The sequence below is a fragment of the Dendrobates tinctorius genome, unplaced genomic scaffold (assembly GCF_039654945.1).
Source record: "Dendrobates tinctorius isolate UK_male_01 unplaced genomic scaffold, ASM3965494v1 ptg000097l, whole genome shotgun sequence".
Taxonomy (NCBI): Eukaryota; Metazoa; Chordata; class Amphibia; order Anura; family Dendrobatidae; genus Dendrobates; species Dendrobates tinctorius.
The window spans coordinates 19,224,536-19,247,495 of NW_027361765.1; the positions used below are offsets into that span (position 1 = coordinate 19,224,536).

The window sequence follows — 22,960 nt, forward strand, 5'->3', positions numbered from 1 at the left end:
AGGAGGACGGAGTCATTTTCAATAAAATAATTCTGTAAGGCTGAGCAGATTTCAGATTTGGTGGAGGGGTTATGAAGCAAAGAGGAGTTGAATTTCCACATGAATTGGGGGGGAGTTGGAGGCCCTATTGTCAATTCTGCAGTTACCGGAGAATGATCTGAAATAGATTTATTAAGTATGGAGACGGAGGAGAACCTTGGCAAGGAGAAGACATCTGTGAGTATCAAGTCTATTCTAGAGGCCGACTGATGGCCATCAGAAAAATAAGTAAATTCTCTAGATGTGGTGTTCAAACAGCGGAATGAGTCGAATAGCTCATGATTATAAATCCAGCTGTTCATGGATTGCGATCTTTGTCTGCTGGGGAGGTGGAGTCTAGTGTATTATCTGGCACCATATTAAAGTCACCTAATAAAAGTAGAGTTCCTGAGTGTAAGGTGTTGATTTTTTTCATTAGCTTATTTAGGAAGCTAAGTTGTCTGATGGTGGGAACATAAGTATTAACTATTGTGAAGGTGTGGCCATTCAATTTGCATAGGAGAATATGATAGTGACCTTTTACGTCATTGACTTCAGAGAGAAATTCATCAAAGGAAATTGAATTGCCAATCAGGGTTAAAACCCCAGCTTTCTTTCGTGGGCCGCAAGACTCAAATACAAATGGGAAATTTTTGAGATTTATAGAAGGGTGGTTGTCTTTTTTGAACTTAGTTTCTTGGAGGCATACAACCTCAGGATGTAACCGGTTAATTTCTTTACCAATGGAAAATCTCTTCCAAGGGCTTTTTAGCCCCCTGACATTATAAGACACAACTTTTATTTTCATGTTACAAGAGTGGCAAGGACCATATGAAGTGGAGTAGATGAAATAAGGAAACCAGAGGGCACCTACCTTTGAAGAACTTAGTTAACAAAAAAAAAACCTAAAACTGAAGACCTGTTTAAAACCGAAAACAGAAAAACACAAAACAGTAAGAATAAAATTGTCCTTCAGAAAGAGCCTAGCCGGTAGGCTCTAATTCCTTAGTGGTGAAAGTTTGTGTAAGGATCCCATTAGAGGCATCCTTTAGCTGTCAATCATAACTGCACTGTTCCTAGAAGGAAAATAATCTCATATGATATGTGAGTCCATAAAGAAGTAGAGAAGTAATAAAACCTGTGGAAAGAAGAATAATAAGCAGAGCAATACACTGAACAAATAATCAAAAAGTGTAGAGAGGCCTTTTAACCAGGAGAGAAAATATGTAGGCAGGGTCTTTCTGTTGGATCATCCTGTCTCTGAAGAGGGCCTGGGGTCTTGAGAGTTAGAGTTTCTATGGCGATCGGGTATCCTGCAGTAGGACAGGAAATCTCTTCCTTCCTTAGGGGAGAATAGGACGATCGTCTTTCCTTTGTAGAATACCAAAAGTTTAAGTGGAAAGCCCCATTTATAGGGGATATTATTTTCCCTCAAGGTGGAGGTGACTGGCTTAAAAGACTTTCTTCCTTCAATCGTTTCCTTTGAAAGATCCGTGAATAGCTGAAGATGAGCATAGGGTTCTGGAAAACCTCCTAGATCTTTAACCGATTTTTGAATTTTTTCCTTGATTTTGAAGAAGTGGACCCTTAAGATGGTATCTCTAGGTAGATCTTTATCGATATTCCATGGTTTGGGAAGTCTGTGGATCCTATCTATGATGAGATCCTGGTCTGTAAGTGCCGGTAGTAATTTTTTGAAAATTGTCTTGACGAAGTCTTCTAGTTTATCCGGTGAGATACATTCTTGTATTCCTCTTATTTTCAAGTTGTTTCGTCTGTTCCTGTCTTCAATATCCGCAACTTTAATTTTAAGTCTGTGAAATTCAGATTTGAGGTCATGGGTGTCTTTTGATAAATCAACAGTGTCTTCTTCCACTACAGTTAGCCGTTTTTCGTGGTCGTCTAACCTGCTGCTAAATTTATCCAAGGTGGACTGTAAAATTTTATTTTGGTTTTCAAATGATTGAGACATACTGGACGTGATTTTCTGGGCGAGAGTATCCATGTAAGAGTGTATGGATATAACATCCAGATTTTGGGAAGGAGAAGGATTGGTGTTATCCATCTTACATTTTGACCTTTCCGGCGAAAAGTTTGGTGAATTATCTCCAGACTCAGGACTTGAAGCGTCGGCTGGCGATGTGAATTTTTCTGAAGTTTTACCAGGATTTTTCCTTTTTGATGAGAGAGATGTATCTATAACCTCTTTATGAGGAGATCTGGCCTTAAATGGGTTAACGATATCCACTTGATCTTTAAAGTGAGGATTGTAAGAATCCTGAAATTTTTGTGCTTTTTGAAGAGTCGTATTAGACACGTTAGTTGATTTGGACCCTGGAGTAGCCTTGTGACTCATCTTGTGCCCTTTTTTGAATCCTGCCTTGCAGGGATTATATTAGAGAGAATTGATATTATTGGTGATGTTTATACTGAATAAACGTTAAAAAATATAGAAAATTCTTGTGTCTTCTTATGCCTTTTTATAAAAGGGACTGTGAGGAATGCGATACACCACAGAATCAGATGGCACTTTTAATATTGTATGATCCATACAGTAAAATCCTTTATTAACTGCGCGCCGATATAGATGCGCTCCCTGTGACTTTAAATGCAGCCGTGACAGGTGGCTAGTCTTCACACAGGGCTCAGTGACGTCAGTCCCCGCTCATAAAATATGCAACAGGGGAGCCAGCAGCTGATACATGGCACTGCTGAAGAAAGGCAGATCACCCCAGTGGGGCCGCACAGGCGCGGTGGGGAGCGGAGGTAACATAGAAATAGGCACAAATCACGGACTATTTTGTGTCCTTCCGCCTCACAGATCTGTTATGACAGGAAAATGGCGTACTTGAGATAGGACATTGAGATGAAAGAGATCCCTCCGCAGCCGCCATAGCTCCCACAGCCTCGCACAAAGCAGGGGAACACAGCCAAACCAGGACACCCTGGGACCTCCAAAGGGTCCAAAACAGACAAGAGGAGATTCCAAAAAAAAGTCAATGTCTTTTAATTATGCAACAAGAGAAATCCTGTCAGATTAGGGTAGGGACTATTTTGTATCCTTCCGCCAATCAGCTGGTATATGGCAGGATTTTTGCAAAAAAAATATCTCCAAAAGACAATAAAAATCTTTAAAATGTGGTAGACAAGTGTGGAGACACTTTCTCTGAGGACATGGACAGCCGGTGGGCAATGGAGGGAGCAGGGAAAGGATTTTTTTACTCACGGTTCAAAATGGTGTCACCTTGCAGTAAAATGGTGGTAAAAGGCCTCAGATTTCAAAAATGTCTTTTTTAATGTCCAAAGCTCAGACAAGGGGTATCAGAATGTACCTCTGAGTAACGAGAAAACAATCCTTCCGTGGGTTAGCGAAGAGAGCGATTTTCTTTTGCTTTATTTGTCGCTTTAGGAGATGCCTCCTCAGAGATCCTGAGCCGTGCGTGTTACACCATCGCCAGCTCAGGCCACGCCCCCTCCAAATGTCATTTTGAAAAGAGTTTGTCTATGTGAGAATTCAAACCAGATTTCGAAGAAGATTGAGTAAAGCCGGATGCACAGAAATTCCTAGTACTGATTTACTGATTGTTCTTGTAAAATAATTTCTACGTTTGTGCAGTAATCCAGGGCAATATGACGTTTATACGCTTGATTGCTGAATTTGATTTTCAAAACACATCTTTACTCACAAAAATAAAAAAATCAAAGTTTAGATGTAGTGAGGCTATTTCTGGTGTGTGCTGTGCTTTTTTCCTATAATAATTAGACTCCTGGCCTCTTTCTCCTCATGTTGGTAATCCCATTAGGTGGATAAATTGCATTTATTTTTAGCACCTATGAACCTGACATTTCATTACATATTACTTCGTGCTTTCAAATAATGTATAGTCTTCACCTCTTTCGGATTCTTCTTGTGGTTACATTGAATTCAATGCAATATAGTAAGAAAGCTATAGTTATTGACACGGTATCCTGAAGACCTCTTCATGTGATCTTGCAAACAGTAGTTGTATCTGATTATCCAGTATCAGTGAAATGACTGTAACTTTTAAAGCACAAAATCCAGAAACAAAATGTTTCTTTACTAGACTAGTTTTCATCTTAACAGATAATTCCCATCAAGATTATCATGTCACATTTTTCTGATAATTGTTTTTTTTCTGACACTGTATCTGTTTTCTTTTGCAGATTATTGGCTGTGATGACTTTTTAGGACCAGAAAAAGTGCTTGACAAGTGTGGAGTCTGTGGAGGAGATAACACAGCTTGTAAAGTTGTATCAGGCGTCTTCAAGCATGTGCTAACTAAAATTGGCTACCATAAAATTGTGGAAATTCCAGAGGGGGCAACAAAAATCAATGTAACAGAAATGACAAAAAGCAACAACTACTTGGGTAAGTTGTGTTTTCCTTCTGGTTTGAACCATATCTGAAAAAGACAAATCTTTGTTCCAGCTCCTTGAGTAAAAATCTTCAAAATTTATCAAAGCTCGCTGTTGCGGTGGAAACGCATCGCATGCTTTCCCTCTGTGCACATATGGTGCTGTCTTGGAGCATGTCTATTGTCATGTTTTAATCATTGGAATAAAATTTTGAAGATTTTTACGCAAGGAGCTGGAACAAAGATTTGTCTTTTTCTGTTGTATATCGTCTCATCAGGACGGAGTTCCCGTGCACCTGCAATGTGGTGAGCTGGCTTCATTTTCTTTTTGTACTTCATTGACCCATATCTACCTACTTTTAAGAATCAGTTTCAGGGAGCACAGTATGTGGCATGTAATTTTAACTACATTACAGACTCTACATACACAGGTTATTCCCAGATTAATCACAGTTTAGTTATGGTACTATCATTGGTTTATTTAATGAAAATAGATTCTATTCTATAGATTCTAAATTCTATTGCTCCATTTATTAATTTAATAATTGAATAATTTTATAAAGGTCAGAATTCTGTTTTTTTTGTTATGCAATACTTTAAATCCCTTCTCAACGTAGTCACATTTTACATGCCTCCAAGGGTAGCATAATGCTAATATATTTATAAAAAGACTGGCTGCTTTTAAGGGAGACTTACCTACTCTACCAAAATCCCGGTGTGATGAGGTCAGCTTACGCTGAGCCGATTTCTTTAGAGTGGACCCTCTGTTTCATGGCACCCACCCACCTAGGGCAAGCTGACCTTGTGAGGAACCACCCCCTATACAGGGAATGTCAGGGGAAATACCAAGGGGGTGAGTCACCACGACTGCTGGAACCAGACGGCCGGCTCAAGTAGACACTAGGTACGAGTGTCTGACGACAAAGGACGTGCAGGAGACAAAACAATACGTGAATTCAAGGTATCTTCATTAAAGAAAATTCAGGATAACATTAAGTGCAAAACGTGATAACAGGCAAACACAGCAAGGTGCGTGCGTGGCATGCCAAGGTCCATGGCATGGTACGTGCCAGAAGGTAAGCCCGGTTACCGGCAAGGACATGATGGCATCGGACTCCGGACAGCTGGCAAGGATCAGGGCATCAGGCTGCGGACACCAGCTCCGGACATCAGGCCGCAGTCTTCATGCTTACGATCTCTGGCAGTGATGGCAGGTTCCGGGAATCCAGCAGGCAAACCAGGGTACAGGCAAGGAGGCATGACAGATCTCCAGACATGGTGTGTGTTAGGGAACACGCCGAGGTCCAGGGCAAGATTCCAGGCAGGATGCGTGCTAGGTGCATCCCAGGGTCCAGGGCAAGGTGCAAAGTGCGTGTGTAGGGGACACGCCAGGTTTAACATGCAAAGTACGGTGCGTGTGTAGGGGACACGCCAGGGTTCAAATTCCAAGGCAAGGTCCTGCGTGTGCCGAGGGACACACCAGGGACAGGGTTCAAGGCAGAGTCCTGCGCGTGCAGAGGGGCACACCAGGGTCAAGGTTCAAGGCAGAGTCCTGTGCGTGCAGAGGGGCACGCCAGGGTCAGGGTTCAAGGCAGAGTCCTGCACGTGCAGAGGGGCACACCAGGGTCAGGGTTAAAAGCAGAGCCCTGCACGTGCAGAGGGACATGCCAGGGTATAGGCTAGGACCTGTGCATGCTAGAGGGCACGACAGGGTACATGGCAAGACCTGCGCGTACTTTTACAGAAGCAACGGGAGGTATGCCACGGAGCAGGCGAGGGCCTGTGTGTGCTAATAGAGGAACATGCAAACACAGTGCAGAGACAGCGTGGGTGCAAGGAAGCACAGAGAGCATGGCTGGGGCACTGGCTAGCTGGTCGGGCTGCAGCACAGACAGGCTGGCAAGACTCCAGCGAACCCGGCTGGGGCATAATAGGCGACACCGCTGTCACTGGCTGACGAGCACGGCTGAGGCACAAGCAGGTGGGCACGGCTAGGGCGGGCACGGCTGAGGCACAAGCAGGAGGCTAGGAAGGCCAGGCGCATGCAAACAGCACATGAAGAAGCAAGGTAAGGCAACGCAAGAAACAAGGCAAGGCAAGGTGAGAAACAAGGTAAGACAAGGTACAGGCAAGGAGCAGAACATAGGCAGAAACACAGAGTCAGGTGAGAGCGAGAACAGAGCTAGCAGCGGAGCGTAGGTCGAAGCCCAGAGCCAGGACAAGGGGGACTAGCCACTGAATGTGCCAGAGAGCACAAAAGGTAAGAGAGGAGGAATGGTGCGCATGCCACGAGGCACAACAGAGCACCATAAGTAAAGGCAAAACATGGCAAAGCAGGCAAGGCAGAGAACACAGGAAGGACTACAAGGCAAAGCATAACAAAGACAAAACATGGCACAAAGGATAAACACAAGACAAGGCACGGGACAAGAGGCAGAGTACAAGCACAGAGCGTGTGCAGAGATGCACTACAGGGCAGAGTGCAGGGGCACAGAATACAGGGAGCGACCGAGCAGACCAAGCAGCCATGCAGGAAAGCAACACATTTGCACAAGGAAAGACTAGAAGCGATGGGATGAAACTGAATGGGAGGAGACACAGATTAGATATTAGAAAAAACTTTTGACAGTTAGAGTGATCAATGAGTGGAACAGGCTGCCACGAGAAGTGGTGAGTTCTCCTTCAATGGAAGTCTTCAAACAGAGGCTGGACAGACATCTGGCTGGGATGATTTAGCGAATCCTGCTTTGAGCAGGGGGTTGGACCAGATGGCCCAGGAGGTCCCTTCCAACTCTATGATTCTATGATTCTATGATACTCAGGCCCCGACCATAGGAAGGGGCGGTCTGATATAGCGCATTAGCACCTGCACTTCCGGGTCAGGACCAGGGGAGAACTTCTGGTTCAGTTCCTCCAGGATCATAGAGAGCATTGCTAGATCAGACTGGGCTGGACCATAGAGAAGGTCACATGATCAGGGGCTCCACAAGCACAGAGGTTAGCTGGGTCAGACAGTGCTGAAACATAGGAAAGGTCACATGATCAGGGGCTCCAGGAATACAGAGAGGATTGCAGAATCAGAGCAGAGACGGATGGTTACCTAGCAACGGCGTGCAGCCATGAGGTAAGGCACGCATGCACACTGCTCCAGGCATCTTGCAGCACAACAGTCACGAGGTGCATGTGCACACTGCTTCCAGGGATCTTGCAGCATGAGACATAACGGGCATGAGAATTCAGTGCACGTGCACACTGCTCCAGGGGTTATGCGGCACAACAGACATGGCGGGCATGACAGGCATAATGGACATGGCGGGTATGACACACGGGAGATCTTCTGCCAGGAACTTACAGAGATTTTAGGATAGCAGTCAAGATTTAAGGGGGTTTTACACGATATCGCTAGCAATATTGCTAAAACGCCACTGATTTTGTGACGTTATAGCGATATTGCTAGCGATATCGCTATGTGTGATACTTACCTCCGACCGACTCCCCCGCTGTCCATCGCGCGAGATCGGGCGGCTCCATTTCTCGTCGTCTGCTTCCTGCTGTGTGAGACGAGCGACGCTGGACGCGGGCGGGAGGACGTCTGGATCGTTGTGTGTGAAAGGTGAGTATCGTCCGCTGTGTCGCTGCTGCATCGCTGTGAGATCTTCCTGTGTGGAAGCTCACTAGCGATCATTTAGCGATGCACCAGCGATCCTGACCGGGTCATATCGCTAGTCGGATCGCTGGTGCATCGCTAAATGTAAAAGGGCCTTAAGGCTGGAGTCAGACTTGCGAGAAACTCAGATGAGTCTCACATGTCAATACCCAGCAAAGCTGCCAACACTTGGGACCGGAGCATCAACTGCATGTATTTCTATGTAGCTGAATGCCCTGATCTGAGTGCCAGGGACAGTGCCGGGTATTGACATGCGAGACTCGTCCGAGTTTTTTGCAAGTCTAACCCTGGCCTAAAGCAGACTGTTGTATAACATCCCTCAGCCGCTGATATTTAGGCAGGAGGAGCTGCTTTCCTTATTCTAATATCTCATATATATACTCACTGTACTGTGCAAAATTGTAGGCAGATGTGGACAGAATGTAAGAATACGTTAAAAAATAAAAGTATTAATGCTTTATTTTAAACAACTAATGATACAAAAGTAAATGAACAAAAGCGAAATCTTAACCAAACCAATATTTAGTATGACCATCCTTTGCCTTTAAAACAGCATCAAAGCACGGTTTGTTAGGGATACACTTGCACACAGCTTTTGAAGAAGCTCAGCGGTCAGGTTGTTCCAAACATCTTGGAGAAGTAACAACAGATCTCATGTGGATGAAGACTTGCACAAATCCTTTCATCTCTTCATGTAATCACACAGACTCGATGTTATGATCATGATTCTGTAAGGGCCATATCATCACTTCCAGGGCTCTTTGTTCTTCTTTATATTGAAGATACTGTAGTTCTTAATTACATTGGCTGCACGTTTGGGGTTGTTATCCTGCTGCAGAATAAATTTGAAGTTATTCAAATGCCTCCTGTATGCTTTTGTACAATAATGAAAGGGGTTTTCTGGTACTGAAACATGAAGCAAGAGATTCCAGCTCCTCGTAAAAAATTCTCAATAGTTTATTTCATACAAAATTAAAAACTTGTATCCAAGGCAGATATGTGCAAAAACGATGCATTACCAACATACACAAATGTTCTTCGTCAAAGCTTGTTCTAAAAGAACAAATGCCAGCCCTAAATGCACAGGTGAACAAATCAAAAGCATGACATGTGGAGCGGCTATGTATCTGCCATACCGCTCTTTGGTGACTAAATTAATTCCAGTAGTTATAGTTTTCAGTTCACGATTAATCATGATTCATCAAAAATTTCTTTTTTAGATTTAAAATTTACTGGTATTTCTGGAAATTATATTTCCTCCTCTATGTTTTGTAAACCGCTTGCTGGAAATTCCATTATGCATGTTAAGAGCAGTCATCCTAAACATGTCATTAAATCAGATCTTTAGGGTAACTACATCCCAACTAAAATAAACTGCACTGAACCTTTTGACTAATCCATAAAACTGATCAATTGAATGAGAGACTTAAAAAATGTGAATATCCTTTATGGAAGTTGAATAGAGCACATAACATAGTCAAAAATAAAGATCATTCAGAACTAATCAATTATAGTAGATCGCACACGAGCAAAAATACATTTAATAAACCTGTACTATCTACACAGTATAGTACTCAATTTTCCAGTATGAAGCAGATTATACAAAAATACTTACCTTTATTGCTTGAGGATAATTTTCTTGCCTCTATTTTACGATCTGGCTGTGGAAAAATAGCTAAAAACACATTGGGCAATAGCCTTTCACCTAGTTTTTTTAGTCGCCCCTCTCCTGACTCGGCATGGCTCAATTTCAAAGGATTTTTTGGGGTTTGGAGCTCAACGCTACAAGATATGTAAACATCCACTTCAGAGAACAAATTTTTCTAATTATAATAATAGTCAGAATTATAACATAAAACAATTTATTAACTGTAGTAGCGAATATGTAATACATTCCATAAAATGTACTGTGAAAAAATGTACATTGGCTGTACATCTGATAAATAGAAAATCCGCATTCTGGAACATTTGTATGACATTACCAATATTAATTGTGGGGGTCATCATGTCTCATCTGCCGCCAAACATTTTATCCCCTTGCACCAAAGACAAATTTCCTCTTTACAAATTTTTGGTTTTTAAAGGGTTAATCAACCTGATAGCGGTGGAGACATGAGGCGATGCCTTTTGACCAGAGAGACTTTTTGGATATTTAATCTATTTAGCTAGGGTTTTGGTTCGGGGGGGGCGAAACTTCTGAGTGGGCCCTTAACCAGAGAACCTTAGCAGATGACCGCGCTGTTGCCAAAAATAATCTATATAAAAAAAGACCAGTATTGATATTACCACCATATGGTCAGTGGTAAATAATACCAGTCCTACAGAACATATAATAGATTACAGCAGAGTTACAGATAACGACTTACCGCTGACATTCTTTCTGATGGAATCTTTCACTTTTCACGTCTTTTCCATCTGGCCCAGACCGACATGATGACTCCTCCCTCGGCTACAGAGAATACAACAAAGACACGTTTCACTTCTCACATTCTCAGCACCGTCACCAATTGGACTATTCTCAACCTGTACAAACTGCTCATCCTGCTGATACCCCAATACTGAGCCGCTGCTGCCGTATGTGTCCCTATTACTGCACCTGATACCCCAATACTGAGCCGCTGCTGCCAAATGTGCCCCTATTACTGCACCTGATACCCCAATGCTGAGCCGCTGCTACCGTATGTGTCCTTATTACTACACCTGATACCCCAATGCTGAGCCTCTGCTGTCGTATGTGTCCCCATTACTGCACCTGATACCCCAATGCTGAGCTGCTGCTGCCGTATGTATCCCTATTACTGCACCTGACACCCCAATACTGAGCCGCTGCTGCCATATGTGTCCCTATTACTGCACCTGATACCCCAATGCTGAGCCTCTGCTGCCGCATGTGTCCCTGTTACTGCACCCGATACCCCAATACTGAGCCTCTGCGGTATGTGTCCCTACTACTGCACCTGATACCCCAATGCTGAGCCGCTGCTGCTGTATGTGTCCCTATTACTGCACCTATTGTGTGGTTCTGTGTGACCTATAAATTCTAAAGCAACTCTCTAGAATATAGTAATGCCGGGTGCAAGTGCCCTAGAAAACAGTGCCCACATTCAGGGTCAGACTGGGCCACCGGAGGATTTTCCAGTGGGCCCAGGCACTGACACCTGCTGGCATATAGGGCCAGCTGCCTAGGGTCCCTACTGCTCCAGCCTGTGGCGTGTCGCTAATAGCGACACACCAGCAGCTGCTATGGGGGCCACCCGTGCCAGCAGAACAGCATCGGGTGACAGGAAGCCAAAGCCTGTTCCCGCTGCTAAAGAGAAATGAATATTCATGGACGTGGAGAGGAGTGAATATTAAGCGGGCAGTGTTTGCCGCAGGCTGTGGCTAACACTGCCCATTGTAAGGGCCCGCAGACCAGGGCCCTCGCACCCCCAGGGGCCCCCAGCCCATGGGGCCGAAAGACAGGGGGACTTAGTATCAGCGCGGCCCCCCAGTGCGCGCTGCAATAATGGAAGAGAGAGAGTCATATGACGCTCCCTCTCCCATCATTACCCTCTTCCTCTGACACACAGCGGGTGCGCTATGACGTCACTTCATCGCATCTCCGCTGTGTGCAGGTCTGACTGCAGCGCAGCTCCTGACATCGGAGCAGAGCCATCACCGAAATCAGCGTGGGAGTGAGGAGGAGAGGTGAGTATAGTTTTTTTTTATTATTATTTATATAGTGAGTCCTGATTGCATGATATTGATACACCGTATGGGGGGGCAGCAGCGTGATACCCATATGAGGGGGCAACATGATATACCCTGTATGAGGGGGGCAGCAAGATACCCCATATGAGGGGTTAGTATGATACTCCATGAGGGGGGCAGCATGAAACCCTATGAGGGGGGCTGCATTATATTCTGAAGGGGCTACATTATATTCTTTGGAGGGCTGTATTATACCATATGAAGTGGGCTACATTGGAGAAAGAAAGAAAGATACTATAGCAGCCTGGCTCCCAATGTAGTGCTCACCTGAGCATCGTGGTGCAGGACATATCATGATCCGCTCACATGGCCGACATCCCCAAGTCCAAGGTGATCCCCCACTGGCTCCGCTCCGTACACCTCGTACACATGCGGCTCTGCTCCGTACACATCTCCGCTCCGTACACCTTGTCCACACATGGCTCCGCTCTGTACATCTCGCACATCCACAGCTCCACTCTGTAAACCTCGTACACACACAGCTCCGCTCTGTACACATGTGGCTCTGCTCCGTACACCTCGTACACACGCGGCTCCGCTCCATACACCTCATACACACGCGGCTCCGCTCCGTACACCTTGTACACACACGGCTCTGCTCCATACATCAAGTACACACGTGGCTCTGCTCTGTACACCTCGTACGCATGAGGCTCCGCTCCATAAACCGAGTACACACGTGGCTCCGCTCCGTACACCTTGTACACACGAGGCTCTATACACCTTGTACACACAACTCTCTGCTCTGTACACATCTCTGTTCTGTACACCTTTTACACACACAGCCATGCTACATCCACCCTGTAAACCCCTCCTGAGTCCTGACCCCTCACATAAACTTCCCCTCATTCAGCACCATGACAACCAGCACAGACAGCAGAGTGCTGCAGTCACTGAGGCCCCTGATCATGCGACCCCTGACTCCTCCCCTCCTGTGACCTCATCACAGGTCCTGTGCGCACTGAAGAGATGAACATAGCAGCAGCCGGGCAGCAGAGCAGGGAGATCGATTCTCCCTGCTCTGCTGCAGAATGGAACAGTTAAGTGTAGCTCGGGTGGGCCCCTTCAGAGCGCGGGGCCCGGGGCCACCAGCCCCTCTGCCTCCCCGATAGCTACGCAAATTGCAAAATTTTCAAAATTTTTGCCAAATTTCCATTTTTTTATTAAATAAATGCAAGTTATAGCAAAATTTTTTTTTACCACTAACGTGAAGTACAATGTGTCACAAAAAAAAATCTCAGAATCAGTGGGATGCGTTGAAGCGTTCCAGAGCTATAATGTCATAAACTGACATTGGTCCGAAATATAAAAATTGGCCTGGTCATTAAGTACCAAATTGGCTCTGTCACTAAGGGGTTAAGTTACTACTAAATATCTCACAGTTTGAATCATCAGTCCAGAGCACCTGCTGCCGTTGGTCTCCACCCTAGTTCCTATGTTTTTCATGCATAGTTGTTTCACTTGGCCTTATTTCCATGTCGAATTTATGACTTTTTGGCTGCAATTCTTCCATGAAAAAAACTTCTGGCCAGACTTCTCAGAGCAGTAGATGGGTGAAGTTAGGTATCAGTGGTTGCTTCGAGTACTGAGCTGTTGGCACTTCTGGGCATCTTCCGATTTAGAAGGTAAATAAGCATGATGTGTCTTCCTTCTGCTACACTGTGTCCTATGTATGCACACACACGCTATGCATACACAGAGAGAAATGTATGTGTATACTGTGTGTATGTATTATATATATCTATCTATATCATTATATTTTACAGTGTGTTTTACTTCTCAAGATGCCTTACAAAGAATATAATTTTTCATTTAAACTTCATATAGTCTCTTTATGTACATTATTGATTTTATAGATTTTTAGAGAATTTTTCTCCTTTATTGCTGAAAACTAAACTATATTTGACATTTCATTTCTATTATCAGTGATGAAAGCATATACATCTGGAATATACTTGATTAAAATGCCTTATCAGACTTTAGTATATACCGACTGAGATAGAACAAAGGGAAAGCAATAGAAATGTGATGTATTTGAGGAACATCTTATTGTTCTTGCTTTTCTCTCAGATTGAAAAGGCATTCACTCATATAAAATGATCAGAAATAGTGGCAAGGCGATGAATGCAGCAGGCATGATAGGGGAAGACAGAATAAGACAGAACACTAAAGGAACTCTAATGAGAGACGAAATGTGGAGGAACATTAGACAAGCTGTGAAAGAAAGACGAAAAAAATGGACAAGAGCTAAAAAAGAGAAAAGCTGATTAATTTCTAAGGGGAAAGGCGGATAGGTATACAGACACAATAAATTACATTCAGACTTACTACAAATGGGCAATCTAAAATAATGATGGTGGCTAAGAGCAGTCAAGAGTGTAGATAGCAACTGATACACATAGTATTATTTAATTTTATCATCAATTATACATCATTAAATTACAGATATAGCATTTGCCACAATCTCACACATACCATGTCACAGCAAGATACCTTGAGGCAAAAAACTGTAACTGAACAACTTGACATTTTTCATTGCTTGTATCGCTAAGTTAAGCCTACATTCAAATGTCCGCCTGCACATTTTGTTATAATGGAACCGACGAATGGAATTCATGCAAAAGTAATATCAGCTATGAACACAGAAGCAGAGTGACCCCCATTGTTTATTATGTACAGTTGTGGCCAAAAGTAGAGTTGAGCAAAACGGGTCGAAAAATTTCAAAAGTCGCCGACTTTTGGCAAAGTCGGGTTTCATGAAACGAAACCCAACCCTAGGATGAGGTCGGCCACGAGGTCGGCGACTTACCCGCCAAAGTCGCGTTTCAAAAGTTTGTTTTGCGCTCTTTTTCAGCCAATCAGGATCCACGGACACTGTGGGCAACGTGATGACATAGGCAGGGGTCACCACCATCTTTCAGAAGGGCATGCAAGTGATTGGCTTGCTTTCGTGGGCATCACAGGGGTTATAAAAGGGCGTGCACGCCGACCGCCATCTTACTTCTGCCGATCTTAGCATAGGGAGAAGTTGCTGCTGCTGATTCTGTAGGGAGAGCGTTAGGCAGGGAAGAAGAAAAAAAAACTGCTTCTGCTGCTAGCGATTTTGCCTGTACAACACACCAGTCACTGTGTGTGCAGTGCAAGGGGAGGCTATATTGTGGTGGATCAGCGGTGTTGGTTGTTAGCCTGCCTTCTAAGGCTTCCTGACAGCTGCATTGCTGTTTACCCACTGCTCTGCAAACTGCTTTTTTAAAAGCAATCCCAATTTTTTTTTTGTCCTGCTGAGGTACTGAGCGTGCATTTTTTCACACCATACAGCAGTGTACGCTCCTCACACAGTACCGTGTAACGGCTGTTATCACAGCCACAGTGAAGCTATCTGTGTGTCACTCTGTGAGAATAAGTCGAGGACATGTTCTGTTCTTACAGACCAGCACCTACTAGTTTTGTCTAGCTTTCAAACAGTTAAATATATTTGCTGTTTGATCACATTCAAAACTATAGAGAGACAGCGTGTGTCAGTCCGTATACTTAAAAAACACGGAGCTTGACAATTTTACGTACACCGGACAGCCGTGTACGTGCACGCTCCTCTCAGTACCGTGTAACGGCTGTTATCACGGCCACAGTGAAGCTATCTGTGTGTCACTGTGGAAGGATAAGTGGAGGACTTGTTCCGTTCTTACAGACCTACACTCTAGGGAGATTCCTATTCTGCCCAATTCTACATACACCTTGTAGTTTGTGATACACTAGCCAATTTCTGCCTGTGACATAGTGCTCTGATATTCAGTGGGCCTCACACAATCCAGAAGTGTCCAGTGTCCACTAGTGTGTGCAGAAATTCAAAATCTCCCTTATCCTGTAGTCACTTTTTTCACACCTGTGGCATCGACCCTGTGACATAGCGCTCTGATATTCAGTGGGCCTCACACAATCCATAAGTGTCCAGTGTCCACAAGTGTGTGCAGAAATTCAAAATCTCCCCTGTATTATAGACACCTTGTACCTTGTTTTACATTACTATATAGTTTGTTGGATTTTGTCTACATTTCTACAAAAAATGAGGAAGGCTGGTGGAAGAGGCCGTGGAATTAGGCGGGGGTTGGCAGCTGGTAATGATGGTGTTGGTGGTGGATCTGATGGTAGTGGCAAGAGCAAAATAGGAACGAATGCAGGAGGTGTTGAGCCTGCGTCATCGTCTGGCTCCATAAGGCTTCGAAGGCTTAGTTTTCTAGGAGTTGGCAAACCGCTTTTAAAGCCAGAGCATCAGGAAAAAGTTTTGTCTTACATTGCTGACTCAGCCTCCAGCTCTATCGCCTCCTCTTCTGAAGTTGTAAAAAGTAAAAGCACTGAGTCATCATTGGAGGCTCATGTTCATGAACCACACCTTTCCTTGTGTCCTTCACCCCAACCAAGATTGAAGGATGATGCAGGCCATACTACTGATTACTCCATGGAGCTGTTTTCACATGCTATGCCTGGATTATCAAGTGAAATGGTGAATTACCCAGGCCAAGATGAATCTGACATGGAGTGCACTGATGCACAGCCGCTGATAGATGATTCTGCTGGTACATTCACTCAGAGCACTACACTGTCCTCGCAGTGTACAGAGCCAGATTCTGACCCTGATGAGACTCAGGTGCCCCTTCCCGCACACTATACCACCATACACGGTGACACAGAGGAAGGTGCACATGACATTGAAGAGGAGGTGATGGATGACCCAGTTGTTGACCCAGATTGGCATCCATTGGGGGAAGAGGGTGCTGCTTCCAATAGCTCAGATGAGGAGCATCCACAGCAGACATCGACATCACAACAGCTGTTATCTGGCAGGCCCGGAGCACTCCAAAGACAGGTTCCAAAAATCAAAAGAGTTGCTGGACAGCTTGTCCAGAGGGTCAAAAGATCATAGCGTGCTAGGCCGCAAAATGTCTGCCAAAGTAGGAAGAGTGCAGTGTGGCACTTTTTTGAACAAAATCCTCATGATCAGGCCAAGGTTATCTGTAAGAAGTGCGCAAAGACCTTTAGCCGAGGGAAAAATCTGAAAAATTTGAATACCAGTTGCATGCTTAGACATTTAACCACCATGCACTTGCAAGCGTGGACACAACACCAAACCTCAAGTGCCACATGTGCAACTGATCACAAAGAAGGTAGTCAGCAACGCTACATTGTTTCCCCCACTGTAAGCCCACCGGTTAGCACAGCAGCAAATGTTGAGGTGTCGTTGCAAGGCCACAGCAGTCAGGGAATCCCACTGTTATATCAACGAAATACTGAATCTAGGCCATCAGAAAGAACACCAACTCCATCACCATCATCAACCCTCTCTCAGTCCGCCCTGTCCACCGCTACTTCCACCATATGCAGCTCTCAAGTCCAGCTCACCCTCCCAGACACTATGAGTAGGTCAAGAAAGTACTCAGTCTCTCATCCGCGTACACTGTGTTTGAGCGCCCACATTGCCAAACTAATCTCGTTTGAGATGATGCCCTATCGGTTGGTGGAAAGCGCAGCTTTCCGCGAACTCATGGCCTATGCAGTACCACGCTATGACCTACCCAGTCACCACTTCTTCTCTCGCAAAGCCATCCCAGCCCTCCACCATCATGTAAAAGACCGCATTGTCCATGCACTCAAGCAGTCAGTGAGTGGAAAGGTGCACCTCACAACTGATGCATGGTCCAGTCGGCATGGCCAGGGCCGTTACGTGTCCATCACTGCGCACTGGGTTAATGTGGTGGATGCAGGGTCCACAGGGGACAGCGGTGGTGGGATAGTGCTGCCTAGCCCACGGTATAGGAAACAGTTGGCTGTAGGCATTCGACCCTCCTCCTCCTCCTCCAGAAGCGAAAGCTCGTCCACAGAGCGCAGTCGTACGAGCACTCCATCTGCAGCTGCCACTGTTGCACACAAGGTGTCCCCCTATCGAGCAGCTAGTGGAAAGCGTCAGCAGGCTGTGTTGCAGATGATGTGTTTGGGCGACAGACACACCGCCGAGGTGCTGGCCGAGTACTTGAAGCGACAAACTGAGTCATGGCTGGGCAGTGTACATCTTGAGGCAGGCAAGGTAGTTAGTGATAACGGCCGTAATTTTGTGGCAGCCATAGCCCTTTCAAAACTCAGCCACATACCTTGCTTGGCTCACACCTTGAACCTGGTGGTGCAGTGCTTCCTCAAAAATTATCCGCAGTTAACAGCCCTGCTCCAGAAGGTGCGAAGACTGTGCGCGCACATCCGCCGGTCGCCTGTACACTCCGTTCGTATGCAGAAGCTGCAGCGATTGCTCCACCTTCCCAACCACCGCCTCATTATCGACATTGCAACAAGGTGGAACTCCACCCTGCACATGGTGGAGCGGCTATGCGAGCAGAGGCAGGCCATAATGCATTTGTGGGAGGATACACGGCCAGGCACTTTGAGAGCAGACATGGAGTTGACAGGTGTGCAGTGGTCGAAGCTGAAAGACCTCTGTAAAGTCCTTCAGTGTTTTGAGGAATGCACACGGCTGGTAAGCGCAGACGATGCCATTCTAAGCATGAGCATCCCACTTATGCGTCTGCTCATGCAAACTTTGACGCACCTTAAGGAGCAGGCGTCTGCAGCCAATGTTGACGAGGAGGGAATCCTTGATGACATTCAGCCATTGTCTGCTCAGGGACCTCTCCTGGATGAGGTGGAGGAAGAAGAGGAGGAGGAGGATGATGATGGGGATGATTACTTAGGGGAGGAGGATGCATCTCGTGGGGCAAGTGAAAATGTTGGCGTGGCAAGGTCTGGTACAGGGTTTGTGCGTGACTGGAGGGATGTGGATTTGCCAGAAAGTGCTCCTCCAACCAGCACTCGCAGTGCATCATTGACACCGGGAATATTGGCCCACATGTCAGATTATGCCTTGCAGATCCTAAAAAGGGACCCCCGCATTGCCAAAATGATGAACGATGACGACTACTGGTTGGCCAGCATCCTGGATCCACGCTATAAAGGCAAATTACAAAACATCATGCCACAGGAGAACCTTGACCTAATGTTGGCTAATAAACAAGCAACTCATGGTGCACACAGCAGAAGTGGCGTTGGAGACAGGGGTTTCATGACAATGTTGTGGACTGATTTTTCAAGTACCGCTCACACAACTGGTAATACTGCATCGATGGAAAGTGACAGGAGACAGCAGTTGTCAATTATGGTTACAAACTACTTTTCCTCCCATATCGATGTTCTCCCACACAGGTCATTCCCCTTTGACTATTGGGCCGCTAAACTGGACACCTGGCCTGAATTGGCACAATATGCCTTACAGGAGCTCGCTTGCCCAGCTGCAAGTGTGCTATCGGAAAGAGTCTTCAGTGCAGCTGGATCAATCCTGACAGAAAAAAGGACCCGTCTGTCAACCCAAAATGTGGATGATCTAACCTTCATTAAAATGAACCATGCATGGGTTTCCAAGGATTTTGTCCCACCTTCCCCTGATGACACATAGGGTGACAGAAAAATGGCTTGCTTTGTTCCACCTCTTCCTGGGACTTGACCTATTTCACCTTTTGCATCAGCTGAATGTCCAACATCAACATATGCCACTTTCTAAAACTCCCTAACTGTGCTGCCTCCCCCCCCATGGCCGGGGTCACCACCTAGCGCACGACACCGTGCGAGTGCCGTTGCCCTGGACAGGTGGGCAGGCCGACTCTTGGGCGCGGGCACTGGCACAGGGTCTCTCATAGTGCAATCAAGTATCTCTGACGGTGGTGGTGCACACCCGCCGTCAGACACACCGCCGTACTATGAGGGGCCCAGTGCCAGTACCGACGCCCACGAGTGGGCCCCCCTTGCTTGAGCAGGGCCCCAGCATTTGCAATCTTTACCTCTCCCTGCTCCTCCGCTGTGTAGTCTGGGCCGTCAAATCCATACTGTGCCTGACACCGTCTGAGCCTGCCTCCTGATGTATAGACATATATTTTGAATGTGTACGCTATCCATACATGTTATCCGGGGATACGGTACCATTTCTCACGTTTGTGCAATCACGTGCAATCCATACTGGGCCTAACACCGTCTGAGCCTGCCTCCTGATGTATAGACATATATTTTGAATGTGTACGCTATCCATACATGTTATCCGGGGATAAGGTACCCTTTCTCACCTTTGTGCAATCACGTGTAATCCATACTGGGCATGAGAACGGCTAGCGAGCTGTTAAGCAAGCTACAGCACCTGTGGTTTGCACACGTAAGTTTTTCATTTTTTCAGGAATGACGGTTTAGTCCAAATTCCGGAACTGCGGTTGACCTGCACTTACTGGGAAATCATCGTTCGCGGGTAATAATTGTAATCAGTGATCCCCATCACTAACGTTGTTCAGTGGGTTATCTGCACCTGTAAGTGACAAACGCTGGCCTTTTCAGTGTAGCGCACATGCAGCCACGGACATGTAAGGGCATGACACACCAGTTATTGGCCAATCTCATGTGCCAGAGCCTCACGTGTCCCTCTAGTAAGCCAGACTCGGACCGCGGGGCATGACGGAGTCTCGTTCGTTAACGGAATTAAGCTTGCAATGTGTGCATCTTTTCTGTAGCTGGCATGGTTGAGGTTTCCCAGGTGGAGTCGAATTTAACCGTAGGCTCCACTCCTGGTGGTGCCCTTCTGGACATTCCTTTAAGGTTCAGCTTTGCAACCATACTGCCCACGTAAAACAAACACTTTGCCTTCATGAACGCTGTTTGGAGGGTCATGACTCGTGGGAATAACGCCGCCCCATCAGTTAACCTACTAGAGAGATCCTTCGTTGCTCCCAAGCATGACATCACACTCCCTAGGAGGAAGGTAATGCCACTGTGGCGACCGTACTCCTGGGGGCGACACAAGTGCACTGATGCCCAGCCACTGCTCGATGAATCTGCTGGTACATTGACCCAGACCACTACATTCCCCTCGCACGCTACACGGCCTGAATCTGACCCTGATGAAACTCAGGTTACCCTTCCCATATTTAGAACAATGAGGGTAATATACTGGTAAGAATAATAAAAAAAATATATAAAAATCCACAACCCCTCTAGAAATGTGGATGGCAGACCATCCGGTAGAAGAACCCAATACTGATGAGTATGGTGGAAGATGATGCTGACAGAGTGCCAAATGAAGATAATATATACAGCAACACATGAGAATAGATAAAACACCTTTATTGAGATATAAATGGGTGTACACTTAAAATAAATAATAAAAAAAAAAAAAAAAAAATTAATTAAAAAGGCATCCCATATAAATGCGTAATGTTGGATTATAATAAACTTCAACATAGGGTTAGATATATACCCATAAGGAACAGGCTCAGTGCTATGAGGAAAGAAAGTGACTAAGTGCTTGTTACAGCCCCCAGAAAAAAATGTGCATACAATGCACAAAAAGTGTATATACGCAGTGTACAAAAAATAATAACAACAACTGCTGTGCAGACAATATATAATAAAATAAGAAGTGCAATAAAAAATAAAAGAATAATATGCTGTGCACAATAAGAAGAGTGACACTACTGGAGTGCCACACAATGTGAAGAAAGAAAAAATGGGAGCTGGGAATGAACAAAATAATACCTAATGAGTAGTGTTGAGCATTCCGATACCGCAAGTATCGGGTATCTGCCGATACTTACTGTATCGGAATTCCGATACCGACTTCCGATATTTTTTCAATATCGGAAGTCGGCATCGGAATCGGAAGTTCAAAGTTGATTGACAGCCGAAATGACGTCATCATGATGCGCGGTGTGTGCGCATCATGATGCGCCGTCATTTCGGGCCTTCCGGGGGTCTCTGCCGGCCTGCCGGGGGGCTGTGTGGACTGCCCGGGGTCTGTACCGGCCTGCCGGGGGGCTGTGCCGGCCTGCCGGTGGTCTGTGCACCCTGTGGGGGTCTGTACCGGCCTGCCGGGGGGCTGTGCCGGCCTGCCGGTGGTCTGTGCACCCTGTGGTGGTCTGTACCGGCCTGCCGGGGGGCTGTGCCGGCCTGCCGGGGGGCTGTGCTGATGTCCGGGGGTCTGTGCAAGCATCGTCCGATGGGACTACAAGTCCCATTGGGCGATGCCTGCTACCATGACAGTGATTGACACATTAGCCAATGATGGGACAGTAGTAGTCCTATCATCCGGCTAATGTGTTAAATGTTTAAAAAAAAAATATATATATATACTACATACATACTACATACATACTACATGCATGCTACATACATACTACATGCTACATACATACCTAATGTATACTACATGCATGCTACATACATACTACATGCTACATACATACTACATATATACTACATGCATGCTACATACATACTACATGCTACATACATACTACATATATACTACATGCATGCTACATACATACTGCATGCTACATACATACTACATACATACTACATACATACTACATGCTACATACATACCACATATATACTACATACATACTACATGCATGCTACATACATACTACATGCTACATACATACCACATATATACTGCATACATAGTACATGCATGCTACATGCTACATACATACCACATACATACTACATACATACTAAATGCATGCTACATACATACTACATGCTACATACATACCACATATATACTACATGCATGCTACATACATACTACATGCTACATACATACCACATACATACTACATACATACTACATACATACTACATGCATGCTACATACATACTACATGCTACATACATACCACATATATACTACATGCATGCTACATACATGCTACATACATACCACATATATACTACATGCATGCTACATACATACTACATGCTACATACATACTACATATACACTACATGCATGCTACATACTTACTACATGCTACATATATACTACATATATACTACATGCATGCTACATACATGCTACATGCTACATACATACCACATATATACTACATGCATGCTACATACATACTACATGCTACATACATACTACATATATACTACATGCATGCTACATACATACAGCATGCTACATACATACTACATACATACTACATGCTACATACATACCACATATATACTACATACATACAACATGCATGCTACATACATACTACATGCTACATACATACCA

At 45.2% G+C, this 22,960-nt stretch overlaps 1 protein-coding gene across 3 annotated transcripts in view; it reads left to right on the plus strand.

Moving 5' to 3' along the window:
- Nucleotides 1-22,960, plus strand: part of THSD4 (thrombospondin type 1 domain containing 4) — a 1,135,048-nt gene that overhangs the window by 945,763 nt on the left and 166,325 nt on the right. For all 3 annotated transcript variants that reach the window (XM_073586946.1, XM_073586947.1, XM_073586948.1), the window contains one exon: nucleotides 4,204-4,408. In XM_073586946.1, the coding sequence (XP_073443047.1) occupies nucleotides 4,204-4,408 (205 nt within the window). The remainder of the gene's footprint in view (nucleotides 1-4,203; nucleotides 4,409-22,960) is intronic.